Genomic DNA, 23,960 nt, shown 5'->3' with positions numbered 1-23,960 from the left:
GTAGGCTTAGCTCGGCCTCTAGATCTGCTCCAGAATAAATAATCCTATAGAGGGTATAAGCTTAGCCCGGTCTCTAGAGCTGCTCCAGATTTACTAATCCTATAGACGGTGTAAGTTTAGCCCCGTCTCTAGACCTGCTCCAGATTTACTAATCCTATAGATGGTGTAGGCTTAGCCCGGCCTCTTGATCTGCTTCAGATTAAATAATCATATAGAGGGTGTAAGCTTAGCCCGGTCTCTAGACCTGCTCCAGATTTACTAATCCTATAGAGGGTGTAAGCTTAGCTCGTCCTCTAGACCTGCTCCAGATTTACTAATCCTATAGAGGGTGTAAGCTCAGCTCGGCCTTTAGACCTCCTCTAGATTTACTAATCCTATAGACAGTCTAAGCTTAGCTCGGCCTCTAGACCTGCTCCAGATTTACTAATCCTATAGATGCTGTAAGCTTAGCCCGGCCTCTAGCGCAGCTCCAGAAATACTAATCCTATAGAGGGTGTAGGCTTAGCTCGGCTTCTAGATCTGCTCCAGAATAAATAATCCTATAGAGGGTATAAGCTTAGCCCGGTCTCTAGAGCTGCTCCAGATTTACTAATCCTATAGACGGTGTAAGTTTAGCCCCGTCTCTAGACCTGCTCCAGATTTACTAATCCTATAGATGGTGTAAGCTTAGCCCGGCCTCTTGATCTGCTTCAGATTAAATAATCATATAGAGGGTGTAAGCTTAGCCCGGTCTCTAGACCTGCTCCAGATTTACTAATCCTATAGAGGGTGTAAGCTTAGCTCGTCCTCTAGACCTGCTCCAGATTTACTAATCCTATAGACGGTGTAAGCTTAGCCCGGTCTCTAGACCTGCTCCAGATTTACTAATCCTATAGAGGGTGTAAGCTCAGCTCGGCCTTTAGACCTCCTCTAGATTTACTAATCCTATAGACAGTCTAAGCTTAGCTCGGCCTCTAGACCTGCTCCAGATTTACTAATCCTATAGATGCTGTAAGCTTAGCCCGGCCTCTAGCGCAGCTCCAGAAATACTAATCCTAAAGAGGGTGTAGGCTTAGCTCGGCTTCTAGATCTGCTCCAGAATAAATAATCCTATAGAGGGTATAAGCTTAGCCCGGTCTCTAGAGCTGCTCCAGATTTACTAATCCTATAGACGGTGTAAGTTTAGCCCCGTCTCTAGACCTGCTCCAGATTTACTAATCCTATAGATGGTGTAGGCTTAGCCCGGCCTCTTGATCTGCTTCAGATTAAATAATTATATAGAGGGTGTAAGCTTAGCCCGGTCTCTAGACCTGCTCCAGATTTACTAATCCTATAGAGGGTGTAAGCTTAGCTCGTCCTCTAGACCTGCTCCAGAAATACTAATCCTATAGACTGTGTAAGCTTAGCCCGGTCTCTAGACCTGCTCCAGATTTACTAATCCTATAGACGGTGTAAGCTTAGCCCGGTCTCTAGACCTGCTCCAGATTTACTAATCCTATAGAGGGTGTAAGCTCAGCTCGGCCTTTAGACCTCCTCTAGATTTACTAATCCTATAGACAGTCTAAGCTTAGCTCGGCCTCTAGACCTGCTCCAGATTTACTAATCCTATAGATGCTGTAAGCTTAGCCCGGCCTCTAGCGCAGCTCCAGAAATACTAATCCTATAGAGGGTGTAGGCTTAGCTCGGCTTCTAGATCTGCTCCAGACTTACTAATCCTATAGAGGGTATAAGCTTAGCCCGGTCTCTAGAGCTGCTCCAGATTTACTAATCCTATAGACGGTGTAAGTTTACCCCTACCTCTAGACCTGCTCCAGATTTACTAATCCTATAGATGGTGTAAGCTTAGCCTGGCCTCTAGATCTGCTCCAGATTAAATAATCCTATAGAGCAGGGCTCGACAAATCCCAGGTCGCCATGGCGACCAAGAATTTGGTCCTGGCGCTTGGGTATTTGTCAGCCCGTTTTCAAAGATGCGCTCTGGGCGCGCACCATGGTTTCCTGAGCCGGCACAGTGGAGAATGACAGGAGTCCCTCCCTCCCCACTGTGCGTGGCTGCTGCTGGCCACCAATGAGAACAGAGGAGGAGGGGAGGGACTGTGGCCACTGCGCCACCAATGAATGCCTGAATACCAATGTGCCGGCCATATCCCGGCCCCGATGACTGCACATTGTGATCCGCGCGATTAACCCCTCAGCTGAGGGGTTAATCGCGCGGATCACAGCGTCCTGTCAGAGGTCGGGTGCCGGGAATGTTTGTCTGGCATTGGTGGCAGTGGGCAGTTCCGATCGGAGTCCAAGCAGTGGAATGCTGGGGCTCCGATCGGTTACCATGGCAGCCAGGAGTCACGCTACTGAAGTCCTGGCTGCGATGGTATGTTAGTGAGCAGCATTATACCCACGTGCGCCGTGGCCGCCGGGCGCTCCTTCTTCTGTCTGTGCGGCTCATTGCTAATGCTTATTGCATTAGCAATGCGCCGCACAGACCTATGAGAAGAAGGCGATCACGGCGGCACGTGAGTATAATGCTGCTCACTAACATACCATCGCAGCCAGGACTTCAGTAGCGTCCTGGCTGCCATGGTAACCGATCGGAGCCCCAGCATTCCACTGCTGGGACTCCGATCGGAACTGCCCACTGCCACCAATGCCAGACAAACATTCCCGGCACCCGACCTCTGACAGGACGCTGTGATCCGCGCGATTAACCCCTCAACAGTACCTGCTCCAGTTTTACTAATCCTATATTTGGTGTGAGCTTAGCCCGGCCTCTAGACATGCTCCAGATTTACTAATCCTATAGGTTGTGCAAGCTTAGCCCGTCCTCTAGACCTGCTCCATATTAACTAATCTTATAGATGGTGTAAGCTTAGCCTGGCCTCTAGACCTGCTCCAGATGTACTAATCCTATAGGTTGTGTAAGCTTAGCCCGGTTTCTAGACCTGCATTAGACTTACTAATCCTATAGATGGTGTAAACTTAGCCCAGCCTCTAGACCTGACCCAGAATTACTAATCCTATAGGTGGTGTGAGTTTAGCCCGGCCTCTAGACCTGCTCCAGATTTTCTAATCCTATAGATGGTGAAAGCTTAGCTCGGCCTCTAGACCTCCTCCAGATTTACTAATCCTATAGACGGTGTAAGCTTAGCCCATCCTCTAGACCTGCTCCAGATTTACTAATCCTATAGATGGTGTAAGCTTAGCCTGGCCTCTAGAGCTCCTCCAGAAATACTAATCCTATAGACGGTGTAGGCTTAGCTTGGCCTATAGTTCTGCTCCAGATTAAATAATCCTATAGAGGGTGTAAGCTTAGCCCGGCCTCTAGACCTGCTCCAGATTTACTAATCCTATAGATGGTGTAAGCTTAGCTCTGCCTCTAGACCAGCTACAGATTTACTAATCGTATAGATGGTGTAAGTTTAGCCCGGCCTCTAGACCTGACCTAGATTTACTAATCCTATAGACGGTGTAAGCTTAGCCCAGCCTCTAGACCTACTCCAGATTTACTAATCCTATAGGTTGTGCAAGTTTGGCCCGATTTCTAGACCTGCTCCAGACTTACTAATCCTATAGATGGTGTAAGCTTAGCCCAGCCTCTAGACCTGCCCCAGAATTACTAATCCTATAGGTGGTGTGAGTTTAGCCCGGCCTCTAGACCTGCTCTAGATTTACTAATCTTATAGATGGTGTAAGCTTTGCCCGGCCTCTAGACCTGCTCCAGATTTACTAATCCTATAGATTGTGTAAGCTTAGCCCGGCCTCTAGACCTGCTCCAGACTTACTAATCCTATAGATGGTGTAAGCTTAGCTCAGCCTCTAGACTTCCTCCAGATTTACTAATCCTATAGACGGTGTAAGCTTAGCCCATCCTCTAAACCTGCTCCAGATTTACTAATCCTATAGATGGTGTAAGCTTAGCTCATCCTCTAGACCTGCTCCAGATTTACTAATCCTATAGATGGTGTAAGCTTTGCCCGGCCTCTAGACCTGCTCCAGATTTACTAATCCTATAGATGGTGTAAGCTTAGCCTGGCCTCTAAACCTGATTCAGATTTACTAATCCTATAGATGGTGTAAGCTTAGCCCGGCCTCTAGACCTGCTCCAGATTTACTAATCCTATAGACAGTGTAAGATTAGCCCGGCCTCTAGACCTGCTCCAGATTTACTAATCCTATAGACCGTGTAAGCTTAGCCCGGCCTCTAGACCTGCTACAGATTTACTAATTCTATAGATGGTGTAAGCTTTGCCTGGCCTCTAGACCTGTTCCAGATTTACTAATCCTATAGATTGTGTAAGCTTAGCCTGGCCTCTAGACCTGCTCCAGACTTACTAATCCTATAGATGGTGTAAGCTTAGCCCGGCCTCTAGACCTGCTCCAGATTTACTAATCTTATAGTTGGTGTGAGTTTAGCCCGGCCTGTAGACCTGCTCCAGATTTACTAATCCTATAGATGGTGTAAGCTTAGCTCAGCCTCTAGACTTCCTCCAGATTTACTAATCCTATAGACGGTGTAAGCTTAGCCCGGCCTCTAGACCTGCTCCAGATGTACTAATCCTATAGATGGTGTAAGCTTAGCCCATCCTCTAGACCTGCTCCAGATTTACTAATCCTATAGATGGTGTAAGCTTTGCCCGGCCTCTAGACCTGCTCCAGATTTACTAATCCTATATTTGGTGTGAACTTAGCCCGGCCTCTAGACCTGCTCCAGATTTACTAATCCTATAGATGGTGTAAGCTTAGCCTGGCCTCTAAACCTGCTCCAGATTTACTAATTCTATAGAGTGTGTAAGTTTAGCCCGGCCTCTAGACTTGCCCCAGATTTACTAATCCTATAGAGGGTGTAAGCTTAGCCCGGCTTCTAGACCTGGTTCAGATTTCTTAATCCTGTATAGAGGGTGTATGCTTAGCCCGGCCTCTAGACCTGCTCCAGCTTTACTGATCCTATAGACTGTCTAAGCTTAGCTCGGCCTCTAGACCAGTTCCAGATTTACTAATCCTATAGATTTGGTAAGTTTAGCCCGGATCTGCCCCAGATTTACTAATCCTATAGAGGGTGTAAGCTTAGCCCGCCCTCTAGACCAGCACCAGATTTACTAATGATGTAGATGGCATAAATTTAGCCCGGCTGGATGATAAATCTGATGAAGGGAGAGACACACGTCTCTGATTCTTTATTAACTATTCGTTGACTTACTTTAAAACAGATTGTGGTGCAAAACGGTACATCGTAGGCCCCGCTCCCTTTCTTTTGAAGCCCCATCTTTTGTACTAAGCCCCACCCATTTCTCGAGCATGAAAGTGTATAAACTCTGGATGCGACAATTTGCAAGACTTTAGAGACATTTCTGGTGTAGAGACATCAGTAAATCTGGGCCATTTGTTTAGCATTGGGTTTAGGAGAGATGCAAGAAAGTTTGAAAGAAACTTTCTAAAAAATAAATGAAAATTCCCCTCATCTGTTTATACAGGGGCTGAATATCAGTCATCACCGGGTCTTCTACGTCTCTCCTCCCTCATGTTAGTTCTTTCTCCTTCCAGATGTTAAAGCTTTCAGACACTCTTCCTTCTGTGGAGGAGGTGGTGTCTGCGCTGGTTCATCTGCGTCCTCCGTTCACGCAACGAACGTTGAGTATTAAAGAAACCCTCCGGTCAGCAGGGAGCCCCCCTGTATCTTTAGCTCCTCCCCCCTGTTACATTGTAGCGCTTACAGTGTTACACTACTGTTTCTACATTGTAGCAGTTTGTGGTTGTTATATAGCTCCCATGTTAATCGGTGTCCCCAGGGGCCAATCCTCAATTCTTTATCCTGATTATCAACGGGGGCGTCAGCAGTCCTATGTAATGACTGGAGCGTTTCTTTAATTACTGGGTTTTTCAGTGGAGAGAAGACCTGACCCTGAAACAACTGCGACTGACTGAAGCCAGGACGATAGAGAACCTTTCATCGGGTTTTCAGCAGAACTCACTAATAGCAGATGGCTGCGGTCTGCCCTTGTATAATGGCACCTACTGCTTGTCACATGTCTTTTATGTATCATACATGAAGCACATTATATGTATATAGTATATTAATTATTCCAGAAAGATATAGATGAAGCAGCTTTACACATACAGTACAGACCAAAAGTTTGGACACACCTTCTCATTCAAAGAGTTTACTTTATTTTCATAACTACGAAGGCATCAAAACTATGGATTAACACATGTGGAATTATATACATAACAAACAAGTGTGAAACAACTGAAAATATGTCATATTCTAGGTTCTTCAAAGTAGCCACCTTTTGCTTTGATTACTGCTTTGCACACTCTTGGCATTCTCTTGATAAGCTTCAAGAGGTAGTCCCCTGAAATGGTCTTCCAACAGTCTTGAAGGAGTTCCCAGAGATGCTTAGCACTTGTTGGCCCTTTTGCCTTCACTCTGCGGTCCAGCTCACCCCAAACCATCTCGATTGGGTTCAGGTCCGGTGACTGTGGAGGCCAGGTCATCTGGCGCAGCACCCCATCACTCTCCTTCATGGTCAAATAGCCCTTACTTTCAAAGTTTTCCCAATTTTTCGGCTGACTGACTGACCTTCATTTCCTAAAGTAATGATGGCCACTCGTTTTTCTTTACTAAGCTGCTTTTTTCTTGCCATAATACAAATTCTAACAGTCTATTCAGTAGGACTATCAGCTGTGTATCCACCTGACTTCTCCTCAACGCAACTGATGGTCCCAACCCCATTAATAAGGCAAGAAATCCCACTTATTAAACCTGACAGGGCACACCTGTGAAGTGAAGACCATTTCAGGGGACGACCTCTTGGAGCTCATCAAGAGTGTGCAAAGCAGTAATCAAAGCAAAAGGTGGCTACTTTGAAGAACCTAGAATATGACATATTTTCAGTTGTTTCACACTTGTTTGTTATGTATATAATTCCACATGTGTTAATTCATAGTTTTGATGCTTTCATAGTCATGAAAATAAAGAAAACTCTTTGAATGAGAAGGTGTGTCCAAACTTTTGGTCTGTACTGTATATTGCAAAAAGGATAGTCTGAACACAATGGGGCAGATCTACTATTGAGAATGTGTCTGTTTTTGTGTCATTTTGCACCTTGCATGCTTTACACAACATTTACCCACCACACTTTTCAAAGGTTTTTTTTACGCCTTGCCTGACGAGGGGGCATGGCCTGAATGCAACTGTGACAAACTACACCAACTCACAGTTTTTTGGGGTCACAGACAAAAGGGGGGAATGTATCATGTTTGTGACTTTACAGCCACCACTAGAGGAAGCTTACTACATACAGATTATACAGCCACCACTAGATGGAGCTCACTGCACACAGATTATACAGCCACCACTAGAGGGAGCTCACTACATACAGATTATACAGCCACCGCTAGAGGGAGCTCACTACATACAGATTATATAGCCACCACTAGAGGGAGCTCACTACATACAGATTATACAGCCACCACTAGAGGAAGCTTACTACATACAGATTATACAGCCACCACTAGATGGAGCTCACTGCACACAGATTATACAGCCACCACTAGAGGGAGTTCACTACATACAGATTATACAGCCACCACTAGAGGGAGCTCACTACATACAGATTATACAGCCACCGCTAGAGGAGCTCACTACATACTGATTATATAGCCACCACTAGAGGGAGCTCACTACATACAGATTATACAGCCACCACTAGAGGAAGCTTACTACATACAGATTATACAGCCACCACTAGAGGGAGCTCACTACATACAGATTATACAGTCACCACTAGGAGGAGCTCACTACATACAGATTATACAGCCACCACTAGGGGAGCTCACTACATACAGATTATACAGCCACCACTATGGGGAGCTTACTACATACAGAATATACAGCCACCACTAGAGGGAGCTCACTACATACAGATTATACAGCCACCACTAGAGGAGTTTACTACATACTGATTATACAGCCACCACTAGAGGGAGCTCACTACGTACAGATTAGACAGCCACCACTATATGAAGCTTACTACATAAAGATTTTTCAGCCACCACTAGAGGAGCTCACTACATACAGATTATACAGCCACCACTAGAGGAAGCTTACTAAATACAGATTATACAGCCACCACTAGAGGGAGCTCACTACATACAGATTATACAGCCACCACTAGAGGGAGCTCACTAGATACAGATTATACAGTCACCACTAGAGGGAGCTCACTACATGCAGATTATACAGCCACCACTAGAGGAGCTCACTACATACAGATTATACAGTCACCACTAGGAGGAGCTCACTACATACAGATTATACAGTCACCACTAGGAGGAGCTCACTACATACAGATTATACAGCCACCACTAGAGGAGCTCACTACATACTGATTATACAGCCACCACTAGAGGGAGCTCACTACGTACAGATTATACAGCCTCCACTAGAGGAAGCTTTCTACATACAGATTAGACAGCCACCACTATATAAAGCTTACTACATACAGATTTTACAGCCACCACTAGAGGAAGCTTACTAAATACAGATTAGACAGCCACCACTAGAGGAAGCTTACTACATACAGATTATACAGCCACCACTAGAGGGAGCTCACTACATACAGATTATACAGCCACCACTAGAGGAAGCTCACTACATACAGATTATACAGTCACCACTAGGAGGAGCTCACTACATACAGATTATACAGCCACCACTAGAGGGAGCTCACTACATACAGATTATACAGTCACCACTAGAGGGAGCTCACTACATGCATATAATACAGTCACCACTAGGAGGAGCTCACTACATACAGATTATACAGCCACCACTAGAGGGAGCTCACTACATACAGATTATATAGCCACCACTAGAGGAATCTCACTACATACAGATTATACAGCCACCACTAAAGGGAGCTCACTACATACAGATTATACAGCCACCACTAGGGGGAGCTCACTACATACAGATTATACAGCCACCACTAGAGGGAGCTCACTACATACAGATTATACTGTCACCACTAGAGGGAGCTCACTGCATACAGATTATACTGTCACCACTAGAGGGAGCTCACTGCATTCAGATTATACTGTGACCACTAGAGGGAGCTCACTCTATACAGATTATACAGCCACCACTAGAGGGAGCCATTTCAGAGGAGAGGATGACTGTAGGACAGGAGAATACAATCTATTGCCCCCTGTTATCAGCCATTTCAGGGGGAGGATGACTGTAGGACAGGAGAATACAGTCTATTGCCCCCTGTTATCAGCCATTTCAGGGGAGAGGATGACTGTAGGACAGGAGAATACAATCTATTGCCCCCTGTTATCAGCCATTTCAGGGGAGAGGATGACTGTAGGACAGGAGAATACAATCTATTGCCCCCCGTTATCAGCCATTTCATGGGAGAGGATGACTGTAGGACAGGAGAATACAATCTATTGCCCCCTGTTATCAGCCATTTCAGGGGAGAGGATGACTGTAGGACAGGAGAATACAGTCTATTGCCCCCTGTTATCAGCCATTTCAGGGAGAGGATGACTGTAGGACAGGAGAATACAGTCTATTGCCCCCTGTTATCAGCCATTTCAGGGGAGAGGATGACTGTAGGACAGGAGAATACAGTCTATTGCCCCCTGTTATCAGCCATTTCAGGGGAGAGGATGACTGTAGGACAGGAGAATACAATCTATTGCCCCCTGTTATTAGCCATTTCAGGGGAGAGGATGACTGTAGGATACATACAGATTATACAGCCACCACTAGAGGGAGCTCACTACATACAGATTATACAGTCACCACTAGAGGGAGCTCACTACATACAGATTATACATCCACCACTAGAGGGAGCTCACTACATAGAGATTATACAGCCACCACTAGAGGGAGCTCACTACATACAGATTATACAGCCACCACTAGGAGGAGCTCACTACATACAGATTATACAGCCACCACTAGAGGGAGCTCACTACATAGAGATTATACAGCCACCACTAGAGAGAGCTCACTACATACAGATTATACAGCCACCACTAGGGGGAGCTCGCTACATACAGATTATACAGCCACCACTAGGAGGAGCTCACTACATACAGATTATACAGCCACCACTAGAGGGAGCTCACTACATACAGATTATACAGCCACGACTAGGGGGAGCTCACTACATACAGATTATACAGCCACCACTAGAGGGAGCTCACTACATACAGATTATACAGCCACCACTAGAGGGAGCTCACTACATACAGATTTTACAGCCACCACTAGAGGGAGCTCACTGCATACAGATTATACAGTAACAACTAGAGAGAGTATTTAGATAGAGAGCTGGGCCTCGAAGCCCACGCTCGGTTTCCCTTTCAATGGCCGGACCTCTAACCTTTCGCTTTATTCTCTCCAGCTGCTCCATAGACCCAGGATGGATGACACGTTCCTATATATCCCTGTCCCCCGAGGAGATCTGTAAGCGCTTACACCTGCGCAGAAGAGCGGATAGCATCATGTCTCAGGTATAGCGGTATATATGGTAAGCGGTCTGTATATAGCGAGCCGCCGAGCCATATGACATGTTTCACCCCCTCAGTCCATTGTGTCTTATAGACTTTAGTTTTCCATCCTTCATCACCATTTGTAAGATCTCTGATGTCTGTGAATGAAAATCCTGCCCTGATGTTAAACTAATAGTATCACACGCACAGCTGATGTTTGTTACAACATGTCAGACTAGGACAGGACAGTAAAGATTTGTGCTGCTCCTGTGTTTGTGTACACCGATATATTGTAAGAAACCTTCAGCTCTACTAGGTCAGGATGGGTTTTCAGCCTCTAGATGTAAGCAAGAACATATCCATTCACTGACAACAAGCAAAGATGTTCAAAAGAGTGAGAATTTGAAGAATAAAGTCTGTTAGAGAGCCACAGAAGTAGTGTAGAAATATGGAACCCGAAGGACTCATCACCTCTTGGGGTCCAACTCCCCTATATTATTATTATTTATTATTATATAATAGTATTGTTATACTGATCGGACCACATGTGACCACCGCTCCGCCCATACTTACTGCAATGTTTCTGGAGCCGCTTGTCATGCAGTAAAGTTCTGGTTCCATCTGTTTTTATTAGGTTCATAAAGTAAAAGATCTTCATACAAGGATCCCACTGCGCCGGCTTACAACGCCAACATCACACAGGTGAGGTTACACTTACAGGGACATTACACATTGTCTGTACAGAGGGGAATACAATCTATTGCCCCCTGTTATCAGCCATTTCAGGGGAGAGGATGACTGTAGGACAGAAGAATACAATCTATTGCCCCCTGTTATCAGCCATTTCAGGGGAGAGGATGACTGTAGGACAGGAGAATACAATCTATTGCCCCCTGTTATCAGCCATTTCAGGGGAGAGGATGACTGTAGGACAGGAGAATACAGTCTATTGCCCCCTGTTATCAGCCATTTCAGGGGAGAGGATGACTGTAGGACAGGAGAATACAGTCTATTGCCCCCTGTTATCAGCCATTTCAGGGGAGAGGATGACTGTAGGACAGGAGAATACAGTCTATTGCCCCCTGTTATCAGCCATTTCAGGGGAGAGGATGACTGTAGGACAGGAGAATACAGTCTATTGCCCCCTGTTATCAGCCATTTCAGGGGAGAGGATGACTGTAGGACAGGAGAATACAGTCTATTGCTCCCTGTTATCAGCCATTTCAGGGGAGAGGATGATTGTAGGACAGGAGAATACAGTCTATTGCCCCCTGTTATCAGCCATTTCAGGGGAGAGGATGACTGTAGGACAGGAGAATACAGTCTATTGCCCGCTGTTATCAGCCATTTCAGGGGGAGGATGACTGTAGGACAGGAGAATACAGTCTATTGCTCCCAGTTATCAGCCATTTCAGGGGAGAGGATGACTGTAGGACAGGAGAATACAGTCTATTGCCCCCTGTTATCAGCCATTTCAGGGGAGAGGATGACTGTAGGACAGGAGAATACAGTCTATTGCCCCCTGTTATCAGCCATTTCAGGGGAGAGGATGACTGTAGGACAGGAGAATACAGTCTATTGCCCCCTGTTATCAGCCATTTCAGGGGAGAGGATGACTGTAGGACAGGAGAATACAGTCTATTGCCCCCTGTTATCAGACATTTCAGGGGAGAGGATGACTGTAGGACAGGAGAATACAGTCTATTACCCCCTGTTATCAGCCATTTCAGGGGAGAGGATGACTGTAGGACAGGAGAATACAGTCTATTGCTCACTGTTATCAGCCATTTCAGGGGAGAGGATGACTGTAGGACAGGAGAATACAGTCTATTGCTCCCTGTTATCAGCCATTTCAGGGGACAGGATGACTGTAGGACAGGAGAATACAGTCTATTGCCCCCTGTTATCAGCCATTTCAGGGGAGAGGATGACTGTAGAACAGGAGAATACAGTCTATTGCCCCCTGATATCAGCCATTTCAGGGGGGAGAGGATGACTGTAGGACAGGAGAATACAGTCTATTGCCCCCTGTTATCAGCCATTTCAGGGGAGAGGATGACTGTAGGACAGGAGAATACAGTCTATTGCTCCCTGTTATCAGCCATTTCAGGGGAGAGGATGACTGTAGGACAGGAGAATACAATCTATTGCCCCCTGTTATCAGCCATTTCAGGGGAGAGGATGACTGTAGGACAGGAGAATACAGTCTATTGCCCCATGTTATCAGCCATTTCAGGGGAGAGGATGACTGTAGGACAGGAGAATACAGTCTATTGCTCCTTGTTATCAGCCATTTCAGGGGAGAGGATGACTGTAGGACAGGAGAATACAGTCTATTGCCCCCTGTTATCAGCCATTTCAGGGGAGAGGATGACTGTAGGACAGGAGAATACAGTCTATTGCTCCCTGTTATCAGACATTTCAGGGGAGAGGATGACTGTAGGACAGGAAAATACAGTCTATTGCTCCCTGTTATCAGCCATTTCAGGGGAGAGGATGACTGTAGTACAGGAGAATACAGTCTATTACCCCCTGTTATCAGCCATTTCAGGGGAGATGATGACTGTAGGACAGGAGAATACAGTCTATTGCCCCCTGTTATCAGCCATTTCAGGGGAGAGGATGACTGTAGGACAGGAGAATACAATCTATTGCCCCCTGTTATCAGCCATTTCAGGGGAGAGGATGTCTGTAGGACAGGAGAATACAGTCTATTGCTCCCTGTTATCAGCCATTTCAGGGGAGAGGATGACTGTAGGACAGGAGAATACGGTCTATTGCCCCCTGTTATCAGCCATGTCAGGGGAGAGGATGACTGTAGGACAGGAGAATACAGTCTATTGCCCCCTGTTATCAGCCATTTCAGGGGAGAGGATGACTGTAGGACAGGAGAATACAGTCTATTGCCTCCTGTTATCAGCCATTTCAGGGGAGAGGATGACTGTAGTACAGGAGAATACAGTCTATTGCTCTCTGTTATCAGCCATTTCAGGGGAGAGGATGACTGTAGGACAGGAGAATACAGTCTATTGCCCCCTGTTATCAGCCATTTCAGGGGAGAGGATGACTGTAGGACAGGAGAATACAGTCTATTGCTCCCTGTTATCAGACATTTCAGGGGAGAGGATGACTGTAGGACAGGAGAATACAGTCTATTGCTCCCTGTTATCAGCCATTTCAGGGGGGAGGATGACTGTAGGACAGGAGAATACAGTCTATTGCCCCCTGTTATCAGCCATTTCAGGGGAGAGGATGACTGTAGGACAGGAGAATACAGTCTATTGCCCCCTGTTATCATCCATTTCAGGGGAGAGGATGACTGTAGGACAGGAGAATACAGTCTATTGCCTCCTGTTATCAGCCATTTCAGGGGAGAGGATGACTGTAGTACAGGAGAATACAGTCTATTGCTCTCTGTTATCAGCCATTTCAGGGGAGAGGATGACTGTAGGACAGGAGAATACACTCTATTGCCCCCTGTTATCAGCCATTTCAGAGGAGAGGATGACTTTAGGACAGGAGAATACAATCTATTGCCCCCTGTTATCAGCCATTTCAGGGGAGAGGATGACTGTAGGACAGGAGAATACAGTCTATTGCTCCCTGTTATCAGCCATTTCAGGGGGGAGGATGACTGTAGGACAGGAGAATACAGTCTATTGCTCCCTGTTATCAGACATTTCAGGGGAGAGGATGACTGTAGGACAGGAGAATACAGTCTATTGCCCCCTGTTATCAGCCATTTCAGGGGAGAGGATGACTGTAGGACAGGAGAATACAGTCTATTGCTCCCTGTTATCAGACATTTCAGGGGAGAGGATGACTGTAGGACAGGAGAATACAGTCTATTGCTCCCTGTTATCAGCCATTTCAGGGGGAGGATGACTGTAGGACAGGAGAATACAGTCTATTGCTCCCTGTTATCAGACATTTCAGGGGACAGGATGACTGTAGGACAGGAGAATACAGTCTATTGCTCCCTGTTATCAGCCATTTCAGGGGAGAGGATGTCCGTAGGACAGGAGAATACAGTCTTTTGCTCCCTGTTATCAGACATTTCAGGGGAGAGGATGACTGTAGGACAGGAGAATACAATCTATTGCCCCTGTTATCAGCCATTTCAGGGGAGAGGATGACTGTAGGACAGGAGAATACAGTCTATTGCTCCCTGTTATCAGTCATTTCAGGTGAGAGGATGACTGTAGGACAGGAAAATACAGTCTATTGCCCCTGTTATCAGCCATTTCAGGGGAGAGGATGACTGTAGGACAGGAGAATACAGTCTATTGCTCCCTGTTATCAGCCATTTCAGGGGAGAGGATGACTGTAGGACAGGAGAATACAATCTATTGCCCCCTGTTATCAGCCATTTCAGGGGAGAGGATGACTGTAGGAAAGGAGAATACAGTCTATTGCCCCCTGTTATCAGCCATTTCAGGGGAGAGGATGACTGTAGGACAGGAGAATACAGTCTATTGCCCCCTGTTATCAGCCATTTCAGGGGAGAGGATGACTGTAGGACAGGAGAATACAGTCTATTGCCTCCTGTTATCATCCATTTCAGGGGAGAGGATGACTGTAGGACAGGAGAATACAGTCTATTGCTCCCTGTTATCAGCCATTTCAGGGGGAGGATGACTGTAGGACAGGAGAATACAGTCTATTGCCCCCTGTTATCAGCCATTTCAGGGGAGAGGATGACTGTAGGACAGGAGAATACAGTCTATTGCTCCCTGTTATCAGCCATTTCAGGAGAGAGGATGACTGTAGGACAGGAGAATACAGTCTATTGCCCCCTGTTATCAGCCATTTCAGGGGAGAGGATGACTGTAGGACAGGAGAATACAGTCTATTGCCCCCTGTTATCAGCCATTTCAGGGGAGAGGATGACTGTAGGACAGGAGAATACAGTCTATTGCTCCCTGTTATCAGACATTTCAGGGAGAGGATGACTGTAGGACAGGAGAATACAGTCTATTGCTCCCTGTTATCAGCCATTTCAGGGGGGAGGATGACTGTAGGACAGGAGAATACAGTCTATTGCTCCCTGTTATCAGACATTTCAGGGGACAGGATGACTGTAGGACAGGAGAATACAGTCTATTGCTCCTGTTATCAGCCATTTCAGGGGAGAGGATGACTGTAGGACAGGAGAATACAGTCTATTGCTCCCTGTTATCAGACATTTCAGGGGAGAGGATGACTGTAGGACAGGAGAATACAATCTATTGCCCCCTGTTATCAGCCATTTCAGGGGAGAGGATGACTGTAGGACAGGAGAATACAGTCTATTGCTCCCTGTTATCAGTCATTTCAGGTGAGAGGATGACTGTAGGACAGGAAAATACAGTCTATTGCCCCCTGTTATCAGCCATTTCAGGGGAGAGGATGACTGTAGGACAGGAGAATACAGTCTATTGCCCCCTGTTATCAGCCATTTCAGGGGAGAGGATGACTGTAGGACAGGAGAATACAGTCTATTGCTCCCTGTTATCAGCCATTTCAGGGGAGAGGATGACTGTAGGACAGGAGAATACAATCTATTGCCCCCTGTTATCAGCCATTTCAGGGGAGAGGATGACTGTAGGACAGGAGAATACAGTCTATTGCCCCATGTTATCAGCCATTTCAGGGGAGAGGATGACTGTAGGACAGGAGAATACAGTCTATTGCTCCTTGTTATCAGCCATTTCAGGGGAGAGGATGACTGTAGGACAGGAGAATACAGTCTATTGCCCCCTGTTATCAGCCATTTCAGGGGAGAGGATGACTGTAGGACAGGAGAATACAGTCTATTGCTCCCTGTTATCAGACATTTCAGGGGAGAGGATGACTGTAGGACAGGAAAATACAGTCTATTGCTCCCTGTTATCAGCCATTTCAGGGGAGAGGATGACTGTAGTACAGGAGAATACAGTCTATTACCCCCTGTTATCAGCCATTTCAGGGGAGATGATGACTGTAGGACAGGAGAATACAGTCTATTGCCCCCTGTTATCAGCCATTTCAGGGGAGAGGATGACTGTAGGACAGGAAAATACAATCTATTGCCCCCTGTTATCAGCCATTTCAGGGGAGAGGATGTCTGTAGGACAGGAGAATACAGTCTATTGCTCCCTGTTATCAGCCATTTCAGGGGAGAGGATGACTGTAGGACAGGAGAATACGGTCTATTGCCCCCTGTTATCAGCCATGTCAGGGGAGAGGATGACTGTAGGACAGGAGAATACAGTCTATTGCCCCCTGTTATCAGCCATTTCAGGGAGAGGATGACTGTAGGACAGGAGAATACAGTCTATTGCCTCCTGTTATCAGCCATTTCAGGGGAGAGGATGACTGTAGTACAGGAGAATACAGTCTATTGCTCTCTGTTATCAGCCATTTCAGGGGAGAGGATGACTGTAGGACAGGAGAATACAGTCTATTGCCCCCTGTTATCAGCCATTTCAGGGGAGAGGATGACTGTAGGACAGGAGAATACAGTCTATTGCTCCCTGTTATCAGCCATTTCAGGGGAGAGGATGACTGTAGGACAGGAGAATACAGTCTATTGCTCCCTGTTATCAGCCATTTCAGGGGAGAGGATGACTGTAGGACAGGAGAATACAGTCTATTGCCCCCTGTTATCAGCCATTTCAGGGGAGAGGATGACTGTAGGACAGGAGAATACAGTCTATTGCTCCCTGTTATCAGCCATTTCAGGGGAGAGGATGACTGTAGGACAGGAGAATACAGTCTATTGCCTCCTGTTATCAGCCATTTCAGGGGAGAGGATGACTGTAGTACAGGAGAATACAGTCTATTGCTCCCTGTTATCAGCCATTTCAGGGGAGAGGATGACTGTAGGACAGGAGAATACAGTCTATTGCCCCCTGTTATCAGCCATTTCAGGGAGAGGATGACTTTAGGACAGGAGAATACAATCTATTGCCCCCTGTTATCAGCCATTTCAGGGGAGAGGATGACTGTAGGACAGGAGAATACAGTCTATTGCTCCCTGTTATCAGCCATTTCAGGGGGGAGGATGACTGTAGGACAGGAGAATACAGTCTATTGCTCCCTGTTATCAGACATTTCAGGGGAGAGGATGACTGTAGGACAGGAGAATACAGTCTATTGCCCCCTGTTATCAGACATTTCAGGGGAGAGGATGACTGTAGGACAGGAGAATACAGTCTATTGCTCCCTGTTATCAGCCATTTCAGGGGAGAGGATGACTGTAGGACAGGAGAATACAGTCTATTGCCCCCTGTTATCAGCCATTTCAGGGGAGAGGATGACTGTAGGACAGGAGAATACAATCTATTGCCCCCTGTTATCAGCCATTTCAGGGGAGAGGATGACTGTAGGACAGGAGAATACAGTCTATTGCCCCTGTTATCAGCCATTTCAGGGGAGAGGATGACTGTAGGACAGGAGAATACAGTCTATTGCCCCCTGTTATCAGCCATTTCAGGGGAGAGGATGACTGTAGGACAGGAGAATACAGTCTATTGCCCCCTGTTATCAGCCATTTCAGGGGAGAGGATGACTGTAGGACAGGAGAATACAGTCTATTGCCCCCTGTTATCAACCATTTCAGGGGTGAAGATGACTATAGGACAGGAGAATACAGTCTATTGCCTCCTGTTATCAGCCATTTCAGGGGAGAGGATGACTGTAGGACAGGAGAATACAGTCTATTGCTCTCTGTTATCAGCCATTTCAGGGGAGAGGATGACTGTAGGACAGGAGAATACAGTCTATTGCCCCCTGTTATCAGCCATTTCAGGGGAGAGGATGACTGTAGGACAGGAGAATACAGTCTATTGCTCCCTGTTATCAGACATTTCAGGGGAGAGGATGACTGTAGGACAGGAGAATACAGTCTATTGCTCCCTGTTATCAGCCATTTCAGGGGGGAGGATGACTGTAGGACAGGAGAATACAGTCTATTGCCCCCTGTTATCAGCCATTTCAGGGGAGAGGATGACTGTAGGACAGGAGAATACAGTCTATTGCTCCCTGTTATCAGCCATTTCAGGAGAGAGGATGACTGTAGGACAGGAGAATACAGTCTATTGCCCCCTGTTATCAGCCATTTCAGGGGAGAGGATGACTGTAGGACAGGAGAATACAGTCTATTGCCCCCTGTTATCAGCCATTTCAGGGGAGAGGATGACTGTAGGACAGGAGAATACAGTCTATTGCCCCCTGTTATCAGCCATTTCAGGGGAGAGGATGACTGTAGGACAGGAGAATACAGTCTATTGCTCCCTGTTATCAGACATTTCAGGGGAGAGGATGACTGTAGGACAGGAGAATACAGTCTATTGCTCCCTGTTATCAGCCATTTCAGGGGGGAGGATGACTGTAGGACAGGAGAATACAGTCTATTGCTCCCTGTTATCAGACATTTCAGGGGACAGGATGACTGTAGGACAGGAGAATACAGTCTATTGCTCCCTGTTATCAGCCATTTCAGGGGAGAGGATGTCCGTAGGACAGGAGAATACAGTCTTTTGCTCCCTGTTATCAGACATTTCAGGGGAGAGGATGACTGTAGGACAGGAGAATACAATCTATTGCCCCCTGTTATCAGCCATTTCAGGGGAGAGGATGACTGTAGGACAGGAGAATACAGTCTATTGCTCCCTGTTATCAGTCATTTCAGGTGAGAGGATGACTGTAGGACAGGAAAATACAGTCTATTGCCCCTGTTATCAGCCATTTCAGGGGAGAGGATGACTGTAGGACAGGAGAATACAGTCTATTGCTCCCTGTTATCAGCCATTTCAGGGGAGAGGATGACTGTAGGACAGGAGAATACAATCTATTGCCCCCTGTTATCAGCCATTTCAGGGGAGAGGATGACTGTAGGAAAGGAGAATACAGTCTATTGCCCCCTGTTATCAGCCATTTCAGGGGAGAGGATGACTGTAGGACAGGAGAATACAGTCTATTGCCCCCTGTTATCAGCCATTTCAGGGGAGAGGATGACTGTAGGACAGGAGAATACAGTCTATTGCCTCCTGTTATCATCCATTTCAGGGGAGAGGATGACTGTAGGACAGGAGAATACAGTCTATTGCTCCCTGTTATCAGCCATTTCAGGGGGGAGGATGACTGTAGGACAGGAGAATACAGTCTATTGCCCCCTGTTATCAGCCATTTCAGGGGAGAGGATGACTGTAGGACAGGAGAATACAGTCTATTGCTCCCTGTTATCAGCCATTTCAGGAGAGAGGATGACTGTAGGACAGGAGAATACAGTCTATTGCCCCCTGTTATCAGCCATTTCAGGGGAGAGGATGACTGTAGGACAGGAGAATACAGTCTATTGCCCCCTGTTATCAGCCATTTCAGGGGAGAGGATGACTGTAGGACAGGAGAATACAGTCTATTGCTCCCTGTTATCAGACATTTCAGGGGAGAGGATGACTGTAGGACAGGAGAATACAGTCTATTGCTCCCTGTTATCAGCCATTTCAGGGGGAGGATGACTGTAGGACAGGAGAATACAGTCTATTGCTCCCTGTTATCAGACATTTCAGGGGACAGGATGACTGTAGGACAGGAGAATACAGTCTATTGCTCCCTGTTATCAGCCATTTCAGGGGAGAGGATGACTGTAGGACAGGAGAATACAGTCTATTGCTCCCTGTTATCAGACATTTCAGGGGAGAGGATGACTGTAGGACAGGAGAATACAGTCTATTGCCCCCTGTTATCAGCCATTTCAGGGGAGAGGATGACTGTAGGACAGGAGAATACAGTCTATTGCTCCCTGTTATCAGTCATTTCAGGTGAGAGGATGACTGTAGGACAGGAGAAATACAGTCTATTGCCCCTGTTATCAGCCATTTCAGGGGAGAGGATGACTGTAGGACAGGAGAATACAGTCTATTGCCCCCTGTTATCAGCCATTTCAGGGGAGAGGATGACTGTAGGACAGGAGAATACAGTCTATTGCCCCCTGTTATCAGTCATTTCAGGGGAGAGGATGACTGTAGGACAGGAGAATACAGTCTATTGCTCCCTGTTATCGGCCATTTCAGGGGAGAGGATGACTGTAGGACAGGAGAATACAGTCTATTGCTCCCTGTTATCAGCCATTTCAGAGGAGAGGATGACTGTAGGACAGGGGAATACAGTCTATTGCTCCCTGTTATCAGCCATTTCAGGGGAGAGGATGACTGTAGGACAGGAGAATACAATCTATTGCCCCCTGTTATCAGCCATTTCAGGGGAGAGGATGACTGTAGGAAAGGAGAATACAGTCTATTGCCCCCTGTTATCAGCCATTTCAGGGGAGAGGATGACTGTAGGACAGGAGAATACAGTCTATTGCCCCCTGTTATCAGCCATTTCAGGGGAGAGGATGACTGTAGGACAGGAGAATACAGTCTATTGCCTCCTGTTATCATCCATTTCAGGGGAGAGGATGACTGTAGGACAGGAGAATACAGTCTATTGCCTCCTGTTATTAGCCATTTCAGGGGAGAGGATGACTGTAGGACAGGAGAATACAGTCTATTGCCCCCTGTTATCAGCCATATCAGGGGAGAGGATGACTGTAGGACAGGAGAATACAGTCCATTGCCCCCTGTTATCAGCCATTTCAGGGGAGAGGATGACTGTAGGACAGGAGAATACAATCTATTGCCCCCTGTTATCAGCCATATCAGGGGAGAGGATGACTGTAGGACAGGAGAATACAATCTATTGCCCCCTGTTATCAGCCATTTCAGGGGAGAGGATGACTGTAGGACAGGAGAATACAGTCTATTGCTCCCTGTTATCAGCCTTTTCAGTGGAGAGGATGACTGTAGGACAGAAGAATACAGTCTATTGCCCCCTGTTATCAGCCATTTCAGAGGAGAGGATGACTTTAGGACAGGAGAATACAGTCTATTGCTCCCTGTTATCAGCCATTTCAGGGGAGAGGATGACTGTAGGAAAGGAGAATACAGTCTATTGCCCCTGTTATCAGCCATTTCAGGGGAGAGGATGACTGTAGGACAGGAGAATACAGTCTATTGCCCCCTGTTATCAGCCATTTCAGGGGAGAGGATGACTGTAGGACAGGAGAATACAGTCTATTGCCTCCTGTTATCATCCATTTCAGGGGAGAGGATGACTGTAGGACAGGAGAATACAGTCTATTGCCTCCTGTTATCAGCCATTTCAGGGGAGAGGATGACTGTAGGACAGGAGAATACAGTCTATTGCCCCCTGTTATCAGCCATATCAGGGGAGAGGATGACTGTAGGACAGGAGAATACAGTCCATTGCCCCCTGTTATCAGCCATTTCAGGGGAGAGGATGACTTTAGGACAGGAGAATACAGTCTATTGCCCCTGTTATCAGCCATTTCAGGGGAGAGGATGACTGTAGGACAGGAGAATACAGTCTATTGCTCCCTGTTATCAGCCATTTCAGGGGAGAGGATGACTGTAGGACAGGAGAATACAGTCTATTGCCCCCTGTTATCAGCCATTTCAGGGGAGAGGATGACTGTAGGACAGGAGAATACAATCTATTGCCCCCTGTTATCAGCCATTTCAGGAGAGAGGATGACTGTAGGACAGGAGAATACAGTCTATTGCTCCCTGTATCAGCCTATTTCAGGGGAGAGGATGACTGTAGGACAGGAGAATACAGTCTATTGCCCCCTGTTATCAGCCATTTCAGGGGAGAGGATGACTGTAGGACAGGAGAATACAGTCTATTGCCCCCTGTTATCAGCCATTTCAGGGGAGAGGATGACTGTAGGACAGGAGAATACAGTCTATTGCCCCCTGTTATCAGCCATTTCAGGGGAGAGGATGACTGTAGGACAGGAGAATACAATCTATTGTCCCCTGTTATCAGCCATTTCAGGGGAGAGGATGACTGTAGGACAGGAGAATACAGTCTATTGCCCCCTGTTATCAGCCATTTCAGGGGAGAGGATGACTGTAGGACAGGAGAATACAGTCTATTGCCCCTGTTATCAGCCATTTCAGGGGAGAGGATGACTGTAGGACAGGAGAATACAATCTATTGCCCCCTGTTATCAGCCATTTCAGGGGAGAGGATGACTGTAGGACAGGAGAATACAGTCTATTGCCCCCTGTTATCAGCCATTTCAGGGGAGAGGATGACTGTAGGACAGGAGAATACAGTCTATTGCCCCCTGTTATCAGCCATTTCAGGGAGAGGATGACTGTAGGACAGGAGAATACAGTCTATTGCTCCCTGTTATCAGCCATTTCAGGGGAGAGGATGACTGTAGGACAGGAGAATACAGTCTATTGCTCCCTGTTATCAGCCATTTCAGGGGAGAGGATGACTGTAGGACAGGAGAATACAGTCTATTGCCCCCTGTTATCAGCCATTTCAGGGGAGAGGATGACTGTAGGACAGGAGAATACAGTCTATTGCTCCCTGTTATCAGACATTTCAGGGGAGAGGATGACTGTAGGACAGGAGAATACAGTCTATTGCCCCCTGTTATCAGCCATTTCAGGGAGAGGATGACTGTAGGACAGGAGAATACAGTCTATTGCTCCCTGTTATCAGCCATTTCAGGGAGAGGATGACTGTAGGACAGGAGAATACAGTCTATTGCTCCCTGTTATCAGCAATTTCAGGGGAGGATGACTGTAGGACAGGAGAATACAGTCTATTGCCCCCTGTTATCAGCCATTTCAGGGGAGAGGATGACTGTAGGACAGGAGAATACAGTCTATTGCCCCCTGTTATCAGACATTTCAGGGGAGAGGATGACTGTAGGACAGGAGAATACAGTCTATTGCTCCCTGTTATCAGCCATTTCAGGGGAGAGGATGACTGTAGGACAGGAGAATACAGTCTATTGCTCCCTGTTATCAGCCATTTCAGGGGAGAGGATGACTGTAGGACAGGAGAATACAATCTATTGCCCCTGTTATCAGCCATTTCAGGGGAGAGGATGACTGTAGGACAGGAGAATACAGTCTATTGCCCCCTGTTATCAGCCATTTCAGGGGAGAGGATGACTGTAGGACAGGAGAATACAGTCTATTGCCCCCTGTTATCAGCCATTTCAGGGGAGAGGATGACTGTAGGACAGGAGAATACAGTCTATTGCCCCCTGTTATCAGCCATTTCAGGGGAGAGGATGACTGTAGGACAGGAGAATACAGTCTATTGCCCCTGTTATCAGCCATTTCAGGGGAGAGGATGACTGTAGGACAGGAGAATACAGTCTATTGCCCCCTGTTATCAGCCATTTCAGGGGAGAGGATGACTGTAGGACAGGAGAATACAGTCTATTGCTCCCTGTTATCAGCCATTTCAGGGAGAGGATGACTGTAGGACAGGAGAATACAGTCTATTGCCCCCTGTTATCAGCCATTTCAGGGGAGAGGATGACTGTAGGACAGGAGAATACAGTCTATTGCTCCCTGTTATCAGCCATTTCAGGGGAGAGGATGACTGTAGGACAGGAGAATACAGTCTATTGCCTCCTGTTATCA

At 46.7% G+C, this 23,960-nt stretch overlaps 1 protein-coding gene across 2 annotated transcripts in view; it reads left to right on the top strand.

The window, feature by feature from the left end:
• PPP1R26 (protein phosphatase 1 regulatory subunit 26) overlaps positions 1–23,960 on the top strand; it is an 83,549-nt gene that overhangs the window by 19,425 nt on the left and 40,164 nt on the right. The window contains exons 3-4 of one of the 2 annotated variants that reach the window (XM_040442404.1): positions 10,392–10,500; positions 11,114–11,181. In XM_040442404.1, the coding sequence (XP_040298338.1) occupies positions 10,392–10,500; positions 11,114–11,181 (177 nt within the window). The remainder of the gene's footprint in view (positions 1–10,391; positions 10,501–11,113; positions 11,182–23,960) is intronic. The other variant, XM_040442403.1, reaches the window with a different exon arrangement.

The sequence above is a fragment of the Bufo bufo genome, chromosome 8 (assembly GCF_905171765.1).
Source record: "Bufo bufo chromosome 8, aBufBuf1.1, whole genome shotgun sequence".
Classification (NCBI taxonomy): domain Eukaryota; kingdom Metazoa; phylum Chordata; class Amphibia; order Anura; family Bufonidae; genus Bufo; species Bufo bufo.
This window is presented reverse-complemented; position numbering and strand designations above follow the sequence as displayed.